General features: G+C 39.0%; 8 protein-coding genes across 8 annotated transcripts; 4 read left to right on the top strand and 4 right to left on the bottom strand.

Moving 5' to 3' along the window:
- Positions 1-215: 215 nt before the first annotated feature.
- Positions 216-1,332, bottom strand: PG986_009722 (uncharacterized protein; the record flags this gene model as incomplete). Its single annotated transcript, XM_066845944.1, has 2 exons — positions 216-1,059; positions 1,106-1,332. The coding sequence occupies 2 exons, from the start codon at positions 1,330-1,332 to the stop codon at positions 216-218; spliced, it is 1,071 nt and encodes a 356-aa protein (XP_066698342.1).
- A 674-nt stretch (positions 1,333-2,006) lies between these two features.
- On the bottom strand, positions 2,007-3,260 carry PG986_009723 (uncharacterized protein; the record flags this gene model as incomplete). The annotated part of the gene is made up of 2 exons (XM_066845945.1): positions 2,007-3,170; positions 3,258-3,260. 2 exons carry the CDS (start codon positions 3,258-3,260, stop codon positions 2,007-2,009), a joined length of 1,167 nt encoding a protein of 388 aa, XP_066698343.1.
- Positions 3,261-4,010: 750 nt separating this feature from the next.
- Positions 4,011-5,336, top strand: PG986_009724 (Lin1 family protein; the record flags this gene model as incomplete). Its single annotated transcript, XM_066845946.1, has 1 exon — positions 4,011-5,336. One exon carries the CDS (start codon positions 4,011-4,013, stop codon positions 5,334-5,336), a length of 1,326 nt encoding a protein of 441 aa, XP_066698344.1.
- Positions 5,337-6,154: 818 nt separating this feature from the next.
- PG986_009725 (uncharacterized protein) lies at positions 6,155-6,553 on the top strand (the record flags this gene model as incomplete). Its single annotated transcript, XM_066845947.1, has 1 exon — positions 6,155-6,553. The coding sequence occupies one exon, from the start codon at positions 6,155-6,157 to the stop codon at positions 6,551-6,553; it is 399 nt and encodes a 132-aa protein (XP_066698345.1).
- An 8,637-nt stretch (positions 6,554-15,190) lies between these two features.
- On the bottom strand, positions 15,191-15,577 carry PG986_009726 (uncharacterized protein; the record flags this gene model as incomplete). The annotated part of the gene is made up of 1 exon (XM_066845948.1): positions 15,191-15,577. The coding sequence occupies one exon, from the start codon at positions 15,575-15,577 to the stop codon at positions 15,191-15,193; it is 387 nt and encodes a 128-aa protein (XP_066698346.1).
- A 470-nt stretch (positions 15,578-16,047) lies between these two features.
- On the top strand, positions 16,048-16,473 carry PG986_009727 (uncharacterized protein; the record flags this gene model as incomplete). Its single annotated transcript, XM_066845949.1, has 1 exon — positions 16,048-16,473. The coding sequence occupies one exon, from the start codon at positions 16,048-16,050 to the stop codon at positions 16,471-16,473; it is 426 nt and encodes a 141-aa protein (XP_066698347.1).
- Positions 16,474-17,263: 790 nt separating this feature from the next.
- On the top strand, positions 17,264-17,659 carry PG986_009728 (uncharacterized protein; the record flags this gene model as incomplete). The annotated part of the gene is made up of 1 exon (XM_066845950.1): positions 17,264-17,659. One exon carries the CDS (start codon positions 17,264-17,266, stop codon positions 17,657-17,659), a length of 396 nt encoding a protein of 131 aa, XP_066698348.1.
- A 253-nt stretch (positions 17,660-17,912) lies between these two features.
- Positions 17,913-18,618, bottom strand: PG986_009729 (uncharacterized protein; the record flags this gene model as incomplete). Its single annotated transcript, XM_066845951.1, has 2 exons — positions 17,913-18,430; positions 18,489-18,618. 2 exons carry the CDS (start codon positions 18,616-18,618, stop codon positions 17,913-17,915), a joined length of 648 nt encoding a protein of 215 aa, XP_066698349.1.
- Between the last annotated feature and the right edge of the window lie 201 nt (positions 18,619-18,819).

Genomic DNA, 18,819 nt, shown 5'->3' on the forward strand with positions numbered 1-18,819 from the left:
ATGTATGATCATCCAGTATTGAACAAATCATATCAAAGGGGTCTGCCCAAGCCTCCATCGCCTGCCAGCATTGAATGGCAGTCGGGGAGCATCATGAGATTGGTAAGTCTTGACTCCAGAGCATAAATCTTCCATGAAACGATAAACCTTCAGTCAAAGGCGCATAGCCCAATGTAGTATGAAGGCGGCCTGGTCCATCGCTCAGGTAAAGGAACCTACTCCGGCTGGTTATTATCGCCGGGCGAGTCAAACGCTCCAGCTTCGATAAAGGGACCGATATCGAGCTGGTGCGCCTCGGTGAACAATGAGAAGTCGTCGGGTCGGACGGATACGTCGTTTTGAGCATCGCACCTGAAGGCATCGGGATCCTGCTGCGGGTATTGGCGCATTTGGTTCATTTCTGCCGCTATCGGCCAAATGGCGACCGGATCGGCCAGCGGCAGGGTGATGCTGAGGATGTCCCTGATCTCGATGTTGCGAAATCCGTTTTGGGTCGTGATCTTGCCCACGTACTGGCCGTACGTGCCATAGAGAAAGATGGGCATGTTCGCGGCGTTGTTGTTGTTGTTGTTGTCCGGGACAGGAGGTACGACAGGGGCTGGTGTAAATTGAATATTACCACCATGAAAGGCCGGCGGAGCAGATGCAGAAGAAGGTTGTCGGTGGTGGCGAGTACTGTTACCAGCGGCAGTACCTTCCTCTTCTGGGACCGAGGGGAGTCGATCATGAGTAGGGCGACCAGAAAGAACAACAGGAACAGATGATGAAGAACCATGTCGAGACTGGTGCATACCACCACCAATGACGGCGGGTGCGGTGGAATGCGCGCTCCCAGAGCGGATTCGCGAGCTCTCGGCATGAGGGGTGTCCTCGTGTTCAGTGTCATTGGCAGGCGCGTACTGGGACTCAATGTGGTCGACCACTTCCTGTTCCTGCTGGTAGGTATCGCGTTCTTGACGACCCAAGTTTTGCACGCAGGCATGAAACGTATTTCGAAGGACTCGAGACCAGCGGGTTCTGTAAATGAAATCGTGTTCGTCAGTGTCGGTTGCTGTGCAGCTGGATTCATTTATACGTAGCGACGGTCTCGGTCGCTGCTACTTACTGGCACGAGTTTCTGGTATTGGGAAAACCCTGGACATCGTGAAACTCGTGGTAGATGGCATCCCAGTTACGGATGTGGAATTCTCCTAGCTGGAGTATGATGTTGAGCAGCGCGTGGTCAGAGTCCATATCCCACTTGGGGGAAGCAACAGGGGAAGGAGGGGCTGGGATGGTTTTGACTGGCTCCTTGCCTTTACCCTTTCCCTTGCCTTTTCCTTTACCGGGCATCTTGGAGTTGTGGCTGGGTTGATACAAGCAGTGGGAGGATAGTCTGATCTGAAAGCGGTCGGGGATGGTTGAATGATCTTCGGGTTGTGCTTGGCTTCGTCAAAGACAGGTGGGTAGTCGGGGTGCAGTAAAACTTCCCTGGTTGGGTTGGAGTTGACAGGAATCGGGGACATAATACGCATCTGTAGTCCATTTTGTATCGTGTGGGCAAGAGCCACCACCTGAGAGTCACTTTGATACATTGTCCAGGCGACCAAAACGTGCATAATGCCATCCAGTTGGGTAATAATATTCTGCCTTGTCGAGGCTGCAAATTCATACCGTGGGAGATATACGCCTAGAGGGCCATTCAAACATGACGTGCTTCTGGTGTCTGGCAATTTCTACCTGCTGTAAAGGGAAAGTACCAGATCTGAAGAAGCAGTTGCCTTGGATATTGAGCCAGCATCTATACATACTGAATTGTAGGGGCGAGTGAGCATATGGAATGAGAAGATACGAGATCACCAAAGAACGAGACATCAACTTGGGTGAATTTGAATCATATCATAAGCTATTATAGCATAGTGCTGTGTAATGTCATATCGACCTGAGTCTCGACTGAATATCACAGCAGGCCTTACTTAACCCCATCCAGAACGCCGTGGTATGCTTCGTTACTTCCATCCGATCGCCTATCCCTTGCGCCCGTCTAAACGACGGCCCTCGCTCGGCTTCTTCTCCGGCGCCTTGCCCTTGTCTTCCTGGTCGCCGCCCTTGCGCTTGACGGCACCGCCACGTAGAGTCTGACCCTGACCGGCAAAGTGGGGCCTGGACGCGTTTTCCTTCTCCGCCTCCTTATCGGCCTCCGTCTTGAGCGGCTTGATGTCGTAGCCAAAGAAGAGCTTGTTGGGGCCTATCCGCAGCGGCATGGGGCCGTTCGTTCGTCGCGGCATCGGCGGCTGGCCCTGGCTGGACGATGTGGTGGAAAGTGGCGTAGAGGTGCCCTTGTTCTTGGCGTTGAGCTTGTGGCCCCCACTAAGGAAATGCGACGAGACCGCCTGGGCGCCCGCCGCAGCCTGCGAGGAGTCCGGCTTCAGCGCGTCGTAGTTGATGGACTGGGCCATGGTGCCCTGGCTGCGGAGCAGGCCGCCGACGGGAACTCCGGCGGCGCCCTTGGTGCTTCTCGGCGTGCTCGTGCCGCTGCGGCGCTCCGGCTCGACGTAGCCCAGCGGGGCGGCAAAGTCCACCTCGACATCGGTCTCAATCATACTGACACCCATCTTCTCGGACGTCGGCTTCACCTCGAGGACGGCCACGTCGTAGACCTCGTCGTTGTATTCAAAGTTGAAGACGTCGCCCATGGTGAGCGTGGCAAAGCTGCGGAACGCCTTCTCGAGCACCGCCTTGGGATCGCTAATCTCAAGGAAGTTGACGGACTGGGGCTGCAGCTTGACGAGCTTGGCCGGGGATAGCGAGGTCGTCTTGATCTGGATCATGTCGCCCACGTCGAGCCCCAGCGTCTGCATCATCCACTGGGGGAGGTATGCGCGCCCTTCTTCGGCCACGAACTCGAGGACACCGCCGTGGGTGTGCTTCTCGCGAGCGCCGTTCACGAGCTCCATGGTCAGCGGCCATTGCACGTGCAGCTTGGACACCTTGTCGAGGGCGGACACGGGTAGGAGGATCTTGGAGCCGTAGTTTAGTTCGGGGCGCTCGGGGCCGGGGGCCATGATGATGGGGTAGCATCGGAAGTACTCGTCGAAGCGCTGCATCGCCGGCCGGCGAGACATACCGCGGGCCGCCATGAACATGGATTGAGGGTCGTCGGGGTCGAAATCGTTGAAGCCTGGGCGATACTAGAGTGGCGAGGAGCAGTGTGTGTTAGAATGGAGCAAGTACTACTGAGGTTAGATGGACGGAGGGGTTGTTTGTTGTCCACTCACCATCTGGGCTTTTGTAGCTGGTGGCGGTGAGCAATTATTCTGGGGTAGTACGAACGGAGATGGGTGGGTAGATTGATAGGTTACCGAGTGCTATCTCCTCTGGGTATTCGAGGTCCGTAGGTTTCGCTGCTGGTGGCTAATACCCAGGTGCTGAGTTGATCCCACGATCTGTCTCCGTTGGGTTGGCAATCTGAAGGCAGCTGGGCTGATGACGACAGAAAGGCGGCTAGGCTATTGTTCCGCCCCGGATTGGGCAATGCTTGAGTTACCTCAGTCCAAAGGGGCCCTGGCCTACAGCGGGGTCTTTGGGAGCTTTTTGGGCAGCTTCGGGGGTCGAGCTTCTAAAGCTTCCCGTTTTTAGTGGCTGAAACTTGTGTTGTTTGCTTCTGAGGAACAGCTTACAGTGATACTGTGCAACACAAATTTCAAGGAGAAAAACCCGGAATGACGTAGATCAGACTGTTCTTACAACCAGCTTCCTGTCTAAATCAATTTCCCACTACTCTATTCCAGCTGTATTTTTTGCATCAGTCTCAATTCACAGAGACATCAATACATCCTCGAATTGAAGCTCCAGAATCTCCTTGTTAACAGCCACTCCACTAAATAAAGCTATTGCCCCAAGCTCCAGTGCCTAGACTCTTGGAATCCCAGATCGACAAGGCCATCAATCCCACCCGAATGGTGACGACAATTTCTGTTTTTGTTTTTGTTTTCAAGTAGCATTCCACACGACACATATTGCCCCCGACCATGTCTTCCAGATACGGTGCCGCTCGGCCCAAGCGCGCCGGCGAGCAGTTCGCGCGTGCCCACCATGCCGACGAAGACGCCGCTGCCGAGCCCGGTTCCAAGAAAGTCAAGTTTGACGTGCGCAACCCCTCCGCGCTAGCCCTGGGCGGCGACGAGGAAGAAGACAAAGACGAGTTCCTCGAAGCCGATGCCGAAGTGATCCGGGGCAGCGCCGCTACCAAGCGCGGCGCCGTCAACATCGACGGGTACGACTCCGACTCGGACCGCGAGGAGCTGGGCGCCCGGCCCGAGGCGAAGAAGGCCGAGAAGGACCAGGACGAGGACATGGACGACATGTTCGCCGAGGCCGACGAGGACGAGACCGAAGACCGGGTCGACGACACGACGACCAAGAAGAGCAAGGAGGTGCGCTTCCTCGAGGGCGCCGACATCGAGGGCCAGGACATGCGGTCACGCGACACGGCGCAAATACGGCTCGACGGCCAGGAGTCGGACGACGACGACGAAGAGGAGATTGCGCTCGCGATACAAGAAGAAGACGTGGACGAGGAGGTAGGCGCCGGAGGACTGAAGAAGCACGCCCCCAAGGTGGAGGCCTTCAACCTGCGCGCCGAAGAGGAGGAGGGACGCTTCGACGAGTCGGGCAACTTCGTGCGCAACGCCATAGATCGCGACGCGCAACACGACCGCTGGCTCGAGGGCGTCAGCAAGAAGGAGATGAAGAAGGCGGCCGAGGCGCACGAGAAGCGCGAGGCCGAGCTGCGGCAGAAGCGCAAAGAGGACGGCGACATCTTGACGTCAGACCTGCTCAAGTCGCTCATCCTTAAGCTGGAGCTGGGAGAGACTGCCCTCGAAGCTCTTGCGCGGCTCGGTCGCGGCCAGGCGAAATCCAAGAAGGTTCCCAAATGGAAGCAGAAGAAGATGAAGCCGGAAGCCATGGACGTGGATGCGGCGGAGAAGGAAGACCCGGAGCAGGTCCGGATCAAGGAGGCTATCGATGCCATTACGGATGCGGCAGACAAACTGCTGAGCAGAGACCGGCCAGACGTCTACGACAGGGAGCGGGAACTCCTGGTCCGAGAATGGAGCCGCGAGACGCAAGAGCCCTGGGTAGAGCCGCGACGGGAGGCGGAGGCCAAGGAAGATGCGCCGGCGAAGATGTGGGAGTACAGATGGGTGGACGGCAGAGATGGGGCCCCGAAGCAAGGTCCCTACGACGGTCGCACCATGGAGGCGTGGCAAAACGCCGGCTACTTTGGCGAGGGCGTGGAGTTCCGGGTAGTTGGCGATGAGGACTGGGCCGGGCCTCCGTCTAGCTGGCAGTGAAACGGCATATCATGAGCAACTTCAGCGGTTTGGAGTTTGCTTCCTCGAGGAAAACTGGACGCCACCGCGGGGAATATCATCGGAGTTGCCTGCCGGAACTAGCAAGGCATTGCCTTCGTGTGTATATGACGCTTTGAAGAGAATATACATAGATGATCAGGCCGGCGTCCATCTGTTCGGTGCGAATTTCTTCTCGTTATGAAACCGAGGAGATCGCTCTCGCACTGGCACATGCTCAAACAGATACCACTGAATAAAAGAATAACCAGTAAATACCTCGTGGCCTGCTACGCACAGTTCTAATCACGAAAAGAAGCTGGCCTTGCTCCAGTTATTCCCCTGAAACACATTCCGCGCCAACTTCCCATCTTGCTCGTACACCAACCAGACCTGGCCATTGCTCGAGGCCACGGCGGCAAAGCTGCCCTTCTTGCTGTCATTAAACAAACGCAGTAAATAGTCTACGGAGTTCAACAATGGAATTGATCATATGTTACCAAAGGTTCTGTGAGTAAGTAACAAGCAAGGTCAAGTCATATCTTTGCTTCCTACCCAGGTAAACAGACTCTGGATTAGAATCTCAACACCCCTGTTATGGGCATCTCGTCATGTGTATCTATTGCTACTTGCTCTCCGGTAATTGAGTCTATCCTCATCAGAACCATCACATTCAACTCCTCCCACAAACACAACCAACTTCAGCATCACTTCTTCAACCTACAACCGGCATCACGAGTTCTACCGTTCCTGCCCTCACCGCCGCCCAGCGGGTTCATATCAAGACTTCCTGGAAGCGCATATCGCCTAGCTATGTAAGCATGGCCATGTTGCTATTTGCATGCTCCCACTGGGAGCGCAACGAAGGCTCCCGTGTCGTGAAAGACATAGACCGGGCCCCTTTTTTCGGTGAAGCGATCCATAACGACGCCAACCACAGCCTTTCTCCCGCCACCGCCACCGAGGACCACGAGTTCATTGTTTACAGAGCCGATTGTCGGGGCAAGTGGGAGCTCCGGGACATCTTGCCCAACGATACCCATGCTACCATGGTCATCACCACCTCTTGGGAGCTTCGTCCGGTTGATAAGGCGGCATTGGAGGAGCTCATTTTTGCGAACCTCGCTTCTGAAGAAGATGTTCCAGCGTCTCTTATCAAGTTCACGTATGGCAGGTGCAACCGTCCTAATTCGACTGACGAACACGTTGTTTGTATCTAAGTCATTCGAAGGGTTCGAGGGATAAGCCTCTCGGTACATCAGGGGCCGGGTACCATGCTAGGGAATTTAGTTCAGAAGAGATGAATGCAGAAACTCCGTAACTGAAGACAATGCACTTTTAATTGCTGTCGCAGGAGGATAGAGACAGGGGGTCGCCCCCTGACGCGCCTAGCGCGCTACGCAAGGTATTTTATTTATATATTTATTAATACGGTAGCACCTTTTTTTTTATCTTTCTTTTTTTCCTTTAAATAATATTTTAATATTTAATATATTATTTAAACGCTCTTTATTATACGATAATTATAAACCTAGAGTTTTTTATTAAATAAACTCGTTATTATTATTATATCGCTTATTTTATTAAACTTTATATATTAAAGAGCGATTTTAAATTTATATTTTTTTATACCTTTTTATTTTCTTATTATTTTTACGATACTTATTATATTTAAACCCTTTATTAAGCTAGTTAATATTAAGCTCGAGATTAAACGAGATTAATTAAATTAATATAACTTACTTAAAATAAATACTCTTAAGCGTAATATTTAAATACACCTCGATCTTAATATACTTAACGACGCTTATCTTTATAATAAACTTAAAATATATATAATCAATAAAATTAAATAAGGCTTAATTAAGATATTATAAGAGGATAGTGATAGGGGGTCGCCTTTTAACGCGCTTAGCGCGCTACGTAAGGTATTTTATTTATATATTTATTAACACGGTAATACTTTTCTTTTTTATTCTTTCTTTCTTTTTTTTAAATAGTACTTTAGTATTTAATATATTATTTAAACGCTTTTTACTATATAATAATTATAAGCCCGGAGTTTTTTATTAAATAAACTCGTTATTATTATTACATTATTTATTTTATTAAACTTTACGTATTAAAGAGCGATTTTAAATTTATATTTTTTTATATTTTTTTATTTTTTTATTATTTCCACGACGCTTATTATATTTAAATTTTTTATTAAGCTAGCTAATATTAAGCTCGAAATTAAGTAAAATTAATTAAATTAATATAACTCGTTTAAAATAAGTGCTTTCGAGCGTAGTATTTAAATATATCTCGATTTTAATGCATTTAACGATGCTTATTTTTATAATAAGCTTAAGATACGTATAATCAACGAGATTAAATAGGGTTTAACCGAAGATTTTTAATTAATAAACGAGATTAATTTAATAGACCTTATAATAGGCGTATTTATAGCGGTAAAAAACTCGGAATCGATATACGATACGTTTACCGACGATATTATTAAACGTGTTAAATTTAAATAGAGCGAATAGAGTATAAAAATATATTATTATATAATACGAAAAAATGCTTTTATTATTATTAACGAGTAGATTAAGTTTACGGTTTCGAAGGTATATATTAATATAGTTTATAATAATATTTATAAGTTAAATTAACTATTTACGCTTTAAAATATTATTCGCTAGTTTAAATAATAGTTTAGACTTTTTATAAATTTATATATTACTTTTATTTAAGATTAATATAATAAACTTTTAAAGTAAGCTAAATTAAAAGGAGAGGATTTTTAGCTTTAATTAATATAATAAAGTAAAATTTATACGAACGCGGCTTCTAAGAAAATCCCTAAAATATAAGGATACTTAGTAATTTATATATAGCTTAAAATAATTAATAAACGATTAGTATTAAAATAAGGTTAACGCTAATTAAAGGAACTCGATTATATAAAGTAAAAAGAACGTATATTAATAAGCTTAATTATATTAAGTTCGTTATTAAAAGAATAAGTAAAATAAAATAGGTTAAAAAGGGGAAAATATTTATTTTACGCTTCGTTTAATAATAGGCGGGAAAAGTATAGATTAATTAATAATTATAAGTCGTAGGGTTTATTAAGTTATAATTACCCTTATAAACTCCGCTTTAATACTTAGTTACGTTATTATTAACTATTAATGAATTATTATTCTTTAAAATATACTTTTACTAAAAAGATTAAAGATAAACTTTTTAACCGGCTAATTTATTTAAATTAAGAAGTATATACGGAGATTAAGTATTAATTAAACTCCGACGTTAAATAAGCCTCGTTATATTAATAGTTTATTAAACTAAACTAGATTAATTTAAATAGCTTTATACGAAAAAAAGTATTATACGCGATTATTAATTATACGCTCTTTAATATTAAAAAGAACTTTAATATATTAATTTATTAAAATTAAAGACTATATAATTTTTTATAATTAACCTTAATCGATAATTATAATTCTTATTATATCGTTAATAACGAGGACTTATTAATGCTAGGGTTTTTAATATTAGCTTCGACTAGTAAATTTATAAAAGTAAGTATAATTACGTTTTTAATTAAAGGGTACAAGGTGAGAATTATAAGGAATATTTTTACGGCGCGAGGTAAATTAACCGATTTTAAGCTTAATAGGGTAATATTAATCGAGGGTTTTTATATTAATATTATTTTTAAACCGTTTTTAAAAAGCGTTAATATTTAATACTATAGAAAAAATTATATACTATAAATAAAATCGTTAAAAGATAATGTCGTAATACGAAAGCTTATAAGAAAAAGTAACCTAGTTTTTATTAAATATAAGCTTTTATTTATTTTTTATATTAATTTTTTATTAATAAGTATAGCCGGTATAATAAGTATTTATATAACGATAAAACACTTTATAACGGATAAGAAGCCCGTAAAAAAGGTTTATATAAAAATAAATTTAAAAAAAAGATAATATATAAGAGTAAAATATTTAAATTTAAAAGCTTTCGTAAAGTTTATATATATAATTAAAGATATTTCGATTAAAGGTTTAACGTAGTTAAAGTACGAAATATATATAACGTTATTTATAAAACGTATTATTTCGCGAAGACTTATTAAAAGAGTATTTAAACCTTTTTATTATATACTTTAAAACTTTTTCGAGTATTTTTTAAAGTATAAGCTTTTTAAAGTATATATTACTATTAAAGGATAATTATAATAGTAAAGTATAAATATACCTTATAAAGTTTCGCTTATATACGAAGTTATTTAAAGTAATAAAAGGATTTAAACGATATATTTAATATAAGTATAATCTTTTTATATATTATTTTAAGTATAATAAAGAAATTAAACTATTAAGAATTTAAAAAAGTACTTAATATAGTTTTTAGTATAAAAAAGAAAGTATTATTATAAAATAAAAGCTTATAAATATTAAAAAACCGATAAATAATTAAAAGTAAATAGGATAAAAAGTAATAAACGTCGTTTTTAAAATAAAAGTAAACGTTAACTTATTAAAAAGCTTATAACTTAAAGCTATTTAAATAGCTATTAAGCTATTAAATATATATTTTACTTAATTTTAATAATAGCGGAGCCTTAATAAAGTATTAAATTTATAATTTACGAGTTATTTTAAATAATATAATTCTATATAAATTAAAGCTTTTTAAGTAAATTTAAAGCTTAATTAAAGCGGTATATAAACGTTTAAATATAGAGCTTATATATTTAATTATAATAAAACTAAAGGCCGGTTACGTAAAGAGTTTAAAGTATTTTTAAAGGGTTATATAAGGTATTTAGTAAACTATAAAGCTATTAATATCTATTATATATAAATTCCTAAACTAATAAAAATTATTATTTTATATAATATTAAGTTTAATAAAAACCTTTTTTATTAAAAAGGGGAAGAAAGGGAATTAAACCGGAATAAAGAGCTTATTAAAAAAGTCGAGGAGATTACACTCTTTTTAAACTTTAAACTATTATTATATATTATTTTTATTCCTTAGACTTTAATATTATAAAAGGAGTTAAATAATTTTATTAATTTTATCTCTCGTCTCGGAGGGCTTAAAGGATTAATCCTTTTAAATTTAAAGGGTACGGTAACTTTCGATATACTTATCGACGAGGCCTCGGGGGTAAGCTTAGCACTTAAATTATATTTAAAAAGTTATAAAGCCGAGTATAATAATACGAGTAGCACGGGACTCTTATCGCTAAGCCGTATATTTAAATTAGAAATAAAGTCCGGAGTAAAAGAGCCGGTTAAAAACTCGGAGAAAGAAATTAAAGTAAATAAGCTACCGTTATTTATTTTCGAAAAACATTAAACGAATAAATTTATTAATATAAAAAGCTTTAAAAATCTAGAAGCTTTTAAAAAACAAGAAATAACGTAATCCGGTAAAAAAAAAGTAATAAACTCTTAAAAATATTTCTCTTATTATAAAAAAATCTAGGATAAAATTATTATAGCTATATTATTAAAAGTAATAAAGATATATATACTATTAGAAATATATAAAAGGGTTATAAAAGCTTAATTAAAAGCAATTATACTTATTATAATTAAAAAAATAAAAAAGTAATAATATTAAAAGTATATTTTTTATATTAAGTAATAAAATAAAATTAAATAACCTATAAATATTAAAGGATTATAATAAATTAATTTTCTATATAACTCTTATAATAACCTTATATACGTTCTTTATTACCTATTTTCTTAATATTAATAAAGCATTATTATTAAAAAGTAAAAAGCACTATATTATTTATATTACCGTTATAAAAGTATATTTATTAGAAAAAGTAGCTAAAAAAGCGATATTTAAACCTTATTTAAAATTACCTTTACGCTTTTAAAATAAAGTAATTACTTATTTTAAAAGGGAGTAGTTTATAACCGTTATTAAGCGAAAAATTAATAACCTAATAAAAATAAAGGCTTAGGAAGTTATTAAGCACTTTTACGATAATACCTTATTATCGTTAAAGTAGGTATTTATTAATAAATTTAACGAGAATAATATTTATATATTATATAAAACTTAGATTTACGTATAAGGCGATAAATAAAATATAAACTCGCTTATAAATATATATACCGTAATATTAACCGCACGATCCTTTTAAATTATAATAGTTTTAATTACGAAATTTAACTTAAAAGTAAAGTAATTTAATATAATTAATATATTTTTTAATATAACCTTCGTTAAGGGATCCTTATCGATATATTATAAATTCCTTTTAAAGTATAAGTAAACTAAGATATATATTAAGCTTTAAAAAACCCTTTATAAGTTAAAAAAGTCTTTATTATTATAATATAACGACTTTTTTAATACTCTTTATAAATTAAGCCTTATCGGTTTAAAAAAAACCCTATTTATTTTATAATAAAGAATATATAATATTTATAATCTTTTATATAAATAACTTTTTAATTTATTATCGAAAATTAAAATAAAATAAAGCTAATAAATTAATAATTAATATTAAATAAATATATAAAGTTAAAAATTAAGGTAATATAATTTATTACCTTAGTATATATATAATTAAAAATAAAATTAATAAACGTCTCTAATTATCTTATAATACTTACTTAAAAAAGATAGTAATTAAATATAATTTAAAAGTATTACGAATTATAACGATACTTTTACCGATTAAAAAACTATTAAAATATATTAATAAAACATTAAAATCACGGATTAAGGTTTATTAAAAATAAATTAAATTATTACTTTATAGTTTTATTATAATTTACCTTAATATTATATTTATATATTTATAATTATTAAAGTTTTTAATAAACTTTAGCGAAAAATACCTTAAGGCCGTTAATTAATATATTCGGTACGCTTATAATATTAAGTTTATAGTAATTTCTTTTAAAGAATAAAAGAACTGTATTTAAGCGTTAATTATAATAAACGACGTTTTTTTCGCGGATAATTTAAAGATACGTAAATTATTTTATAAATATATTATTATATTATTCGATAATTTAATTATATAAAAAGTAATTTAATAAAATATAGTTATTATATTATTTACGGAGGTAAAATTATTAATTTTATAATAAGTAATAAAAGAATTAATTATATTTAAATATTTATTTAAAGATTTAAAGTTAATACTTAATACCTTGTTCTCGATATATTATAATAATTAATAAATTATTAAGCTAGTTATAAGTTAAAGGGAAAGGATTTTTACGAAGTTAAGGTATATAAATATTTAAAACCTTTAATTATAATAAGAGTATTAAAAGTAAACTTTTTAAGTAACTTACTTTATTATAAAGGATATATTAATAAATAGATTAATAAAGAATTTTTTATATATTAAGTTCGAGTATTAAAGAGGATTTTTAAACTTATAAAATATTCGGTAATTTAATTATATATTATAAAGAGGTAAGTATAAAGCGATAACGAAATAATTATTATAACTATTAAATTTCTATTAATTTAAGGAGTCGAACTTCGAAAAATAAAAGCTATTAAAGTATAAAAGCCCGCGAGAAGTTTTAATAAACACGTTAATTTAATTAATTTATATATTTTAAACGCGGAAAAATAAAGAATACTATAAGATACTTAATATTATTAAAGGTAGTATATTAATAATAATAAAATAAAGGTTAACTATTTAATTTAACTCGGAGTTAATATTAATAAAGGGATCTTTAAAATCGAATCTTATCGAAATAAGCGAGGGGCTTTTAAAAGCGAGATACTTTTTAATAAAGCGATTACGTATATTAGAATTAATATTATATAAAGGTATAATTAAATTATTTAAAGTAAATAAAGCGTTTAACGGATTATTAACCTTACGTTAAATATTAACGATAGTAAGCTTATTAATATTATTATAAAAATAGTAAGTTTAACTTATAACCTCGATATTTATAAATATATAGAATATATAATAATACTTTTTAAGCTACTTTTATAAAAATTATTAATAAACGAGATTAAATTATTAAGTATTTTAATAAGCTTACGTTAATTTTACCTCTATTTTAAATAATATAATTAACGGCCTCTTTAATAAAATAACGGGTAATATAATATATAATTACCGGGGTAAAGTTCTTATAATTAAATTATATTAATATATTAAAGTATATTAAATAGTTTATAAAAATATATATATATAATTATATCGATAATAATTAAAGTATTTAATAATATTAAAGTTAAAAGTTTTATAATAACGCGAAGCTTTTACGATATAAAAGAGTATTAAGCGTAAATAGTTTATATATATATTATAGCGTATTTTATTAAATTAAATAAACTTTTAACTCGTACTTAAAAAACTTTAAAGGGCTTAACGATTAAAAAAAATCGAGGTATTTAATTAAATAAACGAATTAACGCCGGTTAATAGTTTATTTTAAACGATAACGGCATTTAAAAAAACTATAATAGTTTAATATTAATCCTCGCTTATAGCGATAAGAGTAGCACGCGTTTTAAAGAGCTTAACGAGCTTAGCGACGAGCTTAATAAGCTTATTAACGAGCTTAGCGATAAGCTTAATAAGCGTAACGAAAGGAACGATATTAAACTTAACGGGTAAAGCGGCGGGGTTTTTAATAATAATAATAAATATAACGATAAATTATTTAATATACTTAATATATTTAATAAAAAACTATTTAAGCTATAAAGTACGCTTAATACGCTTAACTTTATATTAAACGTAGTTTATAACGATAATTTATTAAAAATCCTTTAAAAACGAGAGTATTTTATTATTATCTTTATACTTATAAAATAACTTAATAAAACTACGAGAAGGCTCGTTACCGCCTCCTCCTCCGTTAATATTAATAACGTACGAATTAAAAATAAAGTTAATAACTTTATTTATTAAGATTAATATTATAAAACCGTTTAAAGACGTAATATTAACTTACTAATAAATATAATAGATTAAATAATTTAAAAGTTCTTATAAAATAAATTTAAAGTAATAATTATAAACTATCTTATAATTAATAAATATTCGTAAATAAAGCGTAATATAAAGATTTATATATATAATAATAAAAGTATAAAAAAAAAAAAAAAAAGCTAAATTAATTAACTACGTTTAAAAATACTTTATAATATACTACGAGGTAATTAATTATTTATTTAAGGTTATACCTATTATTTATATTAATAATTATTATAAGCGGAATATATTATATTTACTTTAATAAGCTAAGACTTTTATTTTTTAAATAATAATTATTAAGGTACTTTTACCTTACGATTATTAGTTTACGATAGTTTTAATTTTATTTATATAAATAATTAACTTATTTAATAAATTAATTAAGGGGTGTATTATAAAAGGATAAAGATAAGGGATCGCCCCTTAATGCGCTTAACGCGCTACGTAAGGTATTTTATTTATATATTTATTAGCACGATAGCACCTTTCTCTTTTATCCTTCTTTCTTTCCTTTAGATAGCACTTTAGCACTCAATATACCATCCGAACGCTCTTTGCCGTGCGATAATTGCATTAGTGACATGCTATACCGTGGCAGCCTCCTCATCGACGAAAGGGTTGCGCAGACTATTTTGTGCTGTATATGCAACTTACTTGGTGACATCGTAGTAGGACCAAGGCGTATGGCCTCTGCCGATTACTTAAGGCTAGGTTTTATTCTGCAAACCTTTACTCTCCAGTGTCTATCTGACTACGCAGTCAGTTATCTTTTATAATGCTCACATGGAGGGAAAAGGCAAATGATGTGGTAGCCGAGCATCTATTACCTCTTTATTAACTTACCTAAATCGCACCCTGATTACTCTAAATTCACCCTGGCTATATCACACTCCTCCCACGACTCGCGAGGCTCGCACATATCATAGTCAATGAAGATGGGCGCCTCCAGCTTCCACTCCCTGCGTAGCCTAGCCGCCGTCATCTCCAGGTCACGCTTTCGCTCCTCCTTCAGCTCCCACAATGTCGCGATGAGGATAGTGGCAAACATATAAGAAAGTATCAGCTTCTGGAGCTTGAGCGTGGCCCGGATCTCCGTCTCCTGGAGGAATAACTCGCCGTCGTCGATCTCGAGCCGTTCCTCAAACTCGGCCTCGGAGTAGTACGTCTCGCCATTGGCGGCGGGCTTGTTATGCATAGTGTTCTCGCGCGCGGATCGAATTAGGCCCTGGAGGAGATCATCATTCATGGCGGAGTCTCAGAAATCTTCGATTGCATTTTGCTGCTCCGTAGATAATAGCCAACTTCCGATGGGTCCAAAAGCGTTGGTTTCGTCTTCAAGCATGGTGGAAAGTTATTTTAACGCAAATAGCTGGACGTGACTGGTGGTTGCTATTGCTGCGGGTGAGATCGGGTCTACAATGATCTGAGATTCAAAGTAGGATACAGTGGAATCCGAGGTAAAAGACTTTCACTGTTCACAATGATTTGTTTCAAATTACGCCAGGGTGTTCATCAAAACAACGTGCAGTTTGTGTTTCCTGGTTGATGAACATTATGGATCCTGTGAAAAACAAAGGAATTGTTCAGATTTGGGACGGCTATATATGAGCTACTGATCTTCCCACTTAGCTTTTTGATACCCCAATCCTCATCGGGAACACCCAAAACAACCAAACCAACATCACCATTTTCACTCTACATCACACATCCTTCACCATGGCTTCCACCCAATCCGCATTGACCAGCGTCCAACAGACCCACATCCGCGAGATCTGGCAGCGCCAGAGCCAAAGTCTACAAAGCATCGTGCTCTCGCGCATGCTCGACTCGGCCATGAACGTCGGCGGCAAGTCCCTGTCCCGGCTCTACCCCGCGTACTACGACGACGCCGAGTTCATCGAGAAGATCGAGGCCACCCCGATTTCGGTCTCGATCCGGGGCTCCCGGTTCCGGGCCACGTTCGAGCTCCTAGATATGAAGCCCGGCGACACGCACGCCACCGTCGCCGTGGCCACCTCGTGGACCTTCTCGAGCGAGGAGAAGGCCGGGCTCGAGGGCCGCGGGGCCGCGGTGGTGGGCGATACGACGGTCAGCTCCCGTATCAAGTTCACGTATGGCTCGTGCGACCCTCCTGCCCAGTAGGCGGGGACAGTGGGCCGGCCTTGTGTCGCTGAGTCTCGGGAGACGGTGAACTAGTGATAAAGGGGCTTGTAGAGGTTTGAATCGGAAGTACGAGTAAGCAGGTGAGTTACGTAGAACTTGCAGTTGAATAACTGGGAAATATACAAGAAATTAATAACCAAAAAAGATATATTTCATATATGTGGCCCGGTATGTGTGCAAAGACTTCCCCTCAGAAGCGAATATTACTACTAAACTCTGTCAGGGACTTCAATAGATCCAATCCATTTAGAGGACCGGACTGTTGCCATTCAAGTGACATAACAAGATGAACCCTATGAGCGTATCATTGATAAAGGCTTGGAATGCTTACAATTGTTTGTTGTCTATACCTGAAACTCAAAAGCCAGGACGTCCTAGTAAGTCGTTGATGCGTCTTCCTGCCTCTTTGGTACAATGTCATAGTTTACTGACCATATTGGCTATTTCCAACTTCTTTCTGCGGCGAGTCAACCACCTAGCTAAAGTGGAGGACTTTGGAGAGAAACAACACGTCCCATCCAGCCGTGACAGGAATTGGGTGCTCATCAAGATAACAGTCTCTTTGTTTGCTTTGTTCTCGAATATCATGGGTGTTTCGAGGACAAAGACATTGTCCAGACTCGGGAAGGGCATAATTATATATAAGTTTATAGATCTCCCATCCTTCATTTTCTAGTAACCCGAATCCCTATCGGAACGAGCTAGTCCATCTCCATCACACCAAACCAAAACCAACGCCATCCCTAAACCCCCAACACCTTCATTCACCATGAGCTCCCAACTTTCCATCCTCAACGCCTCCCAGCGGGAGCAGATCAAAGCGATCTACAACGCCCGGGGCAAAAGCATCCAGGGCACCATCCTGGGCTGCCTCATAGACTCGGCCGTCGCCCACGGCGGCCTCTCCGAGATCTACCCGACCTACGACCCGCAGTTCCACGACCGGGTCGAGATCTCGCAGGGCTCGGTCCTGGTCAAGGACTCCATCTACTGGGGCACGTGGGAGCTCCAGGACATGTCGCCCGTCGACACGCACGCCACCATCGCCGTCGCCACGTCCTGGGAGTTCAGGAGCGAGGAGAGGGCCGTGCTGGAGAGGATGGCGGCCTGGAAGCTGGGCGACGAGCTTAGCGCGCGCGTCAAGTTTGCGTACAGCTCGTGCTAGGTTTCCTATTCAGTGATGCAAGGGCTTTCCGACACTGGAGTTGGAAGTACAGGTAGACAGGTAAGTTGTGCAGATAATGGAGGTAACTAGCTAGGAAATATACATGAACCCCCGTAACTGAGACCTTGGTGACCCCTTCCCGACCGCTTGGAATGTATTACATGTCCCCTAGGAGACGAAGGAAGAGATTAAACGAAAGAATGAGAATAGAATAGGTGACGCCAGCCCACACTCACTCCCTTTGAGCCCTGGATCATCTACCGTGTTGTAACTCGTAGACCATGCCAGCGTGATCAGTGTTGGCGGGAACATTGGAGAGTTCATGCATGTGACCAGGGCTGCCAGCCAAAGCCGGTGGTGGAGGTGGTGACGACGGCTTATTATGAGCCTCCCACCCGTAGCCTGGCGGGGCCCCATGGGGTGGTGGCGGCGACGACGTAGGCCAAGGAGCCACAGGCTGATATTGTCCGTATGTGCTGCTGACATGACTTGCTGGCTCTGGCACCTGCGCCACCGGTGCCATGGCCGGTACCGCGCCCTTCTTCATCCGGTGTCTCATGATCCACCAGACCAAGAGACCAACCAAGATGCATCCGACGATCGGTCCTGCTACAGCGCCAGCAATCCACGCATTGGAATGTTCCGGAGATGAACCGTCCGTGTTCCGGCCAGTCTCGGTGCTTGTCGAGGATGAGATTGCAGTACTGCTGGCGGGCGTCGCGGGCGTGGTTGTAGAACTAGCGGTATCTGCGGCCGACGTCGTAGTGCTCGCTATTATTAGGCGCATAAGTTTAGTATCTGTCCGTGTTGGAGGAATATACCATCTTACATGTGGAAGGGGTTGCCCCCTGTATCGACCTGTATACTCTGGTGGCTGCCCAAACTTCACCGCAAGAATACTGCGTGCGGCCTGGGGAATCAGGTGATGTGTTGTCGAATATTTCCATTTGATAAATCATTTTTGGCGAGTTACTACTCATAGGAAGAGCCACTGTTAAGATACATTGGAGAGACTTGGATATGTTTAGGTGGGCACTTACCAGTACCATGTTGAACTGGACATGTCCATCAAAGTTGTTGAGCGGCCATAAGTAAATATGACACATGTGGAAGTGGTGTCTTTTCGAGTACAATAGCCAGCGTATTTACCCCATGTCGCA

Source organism: Apiospora aurea, assembly GCF_038362705.1.
Source record: "Apiospora aurea strain CBS 24483 chromosome Unknown utg000006l_segment0_segment0, whole genome shotgun sequence".
NCBI classification, from domain to species: Eukaryota; Fungi; Ascomycota; class Sordariomycetes; order Amphisphaeriales; family Apiosporaceae; genus Apiospora; species Apiospora aurea.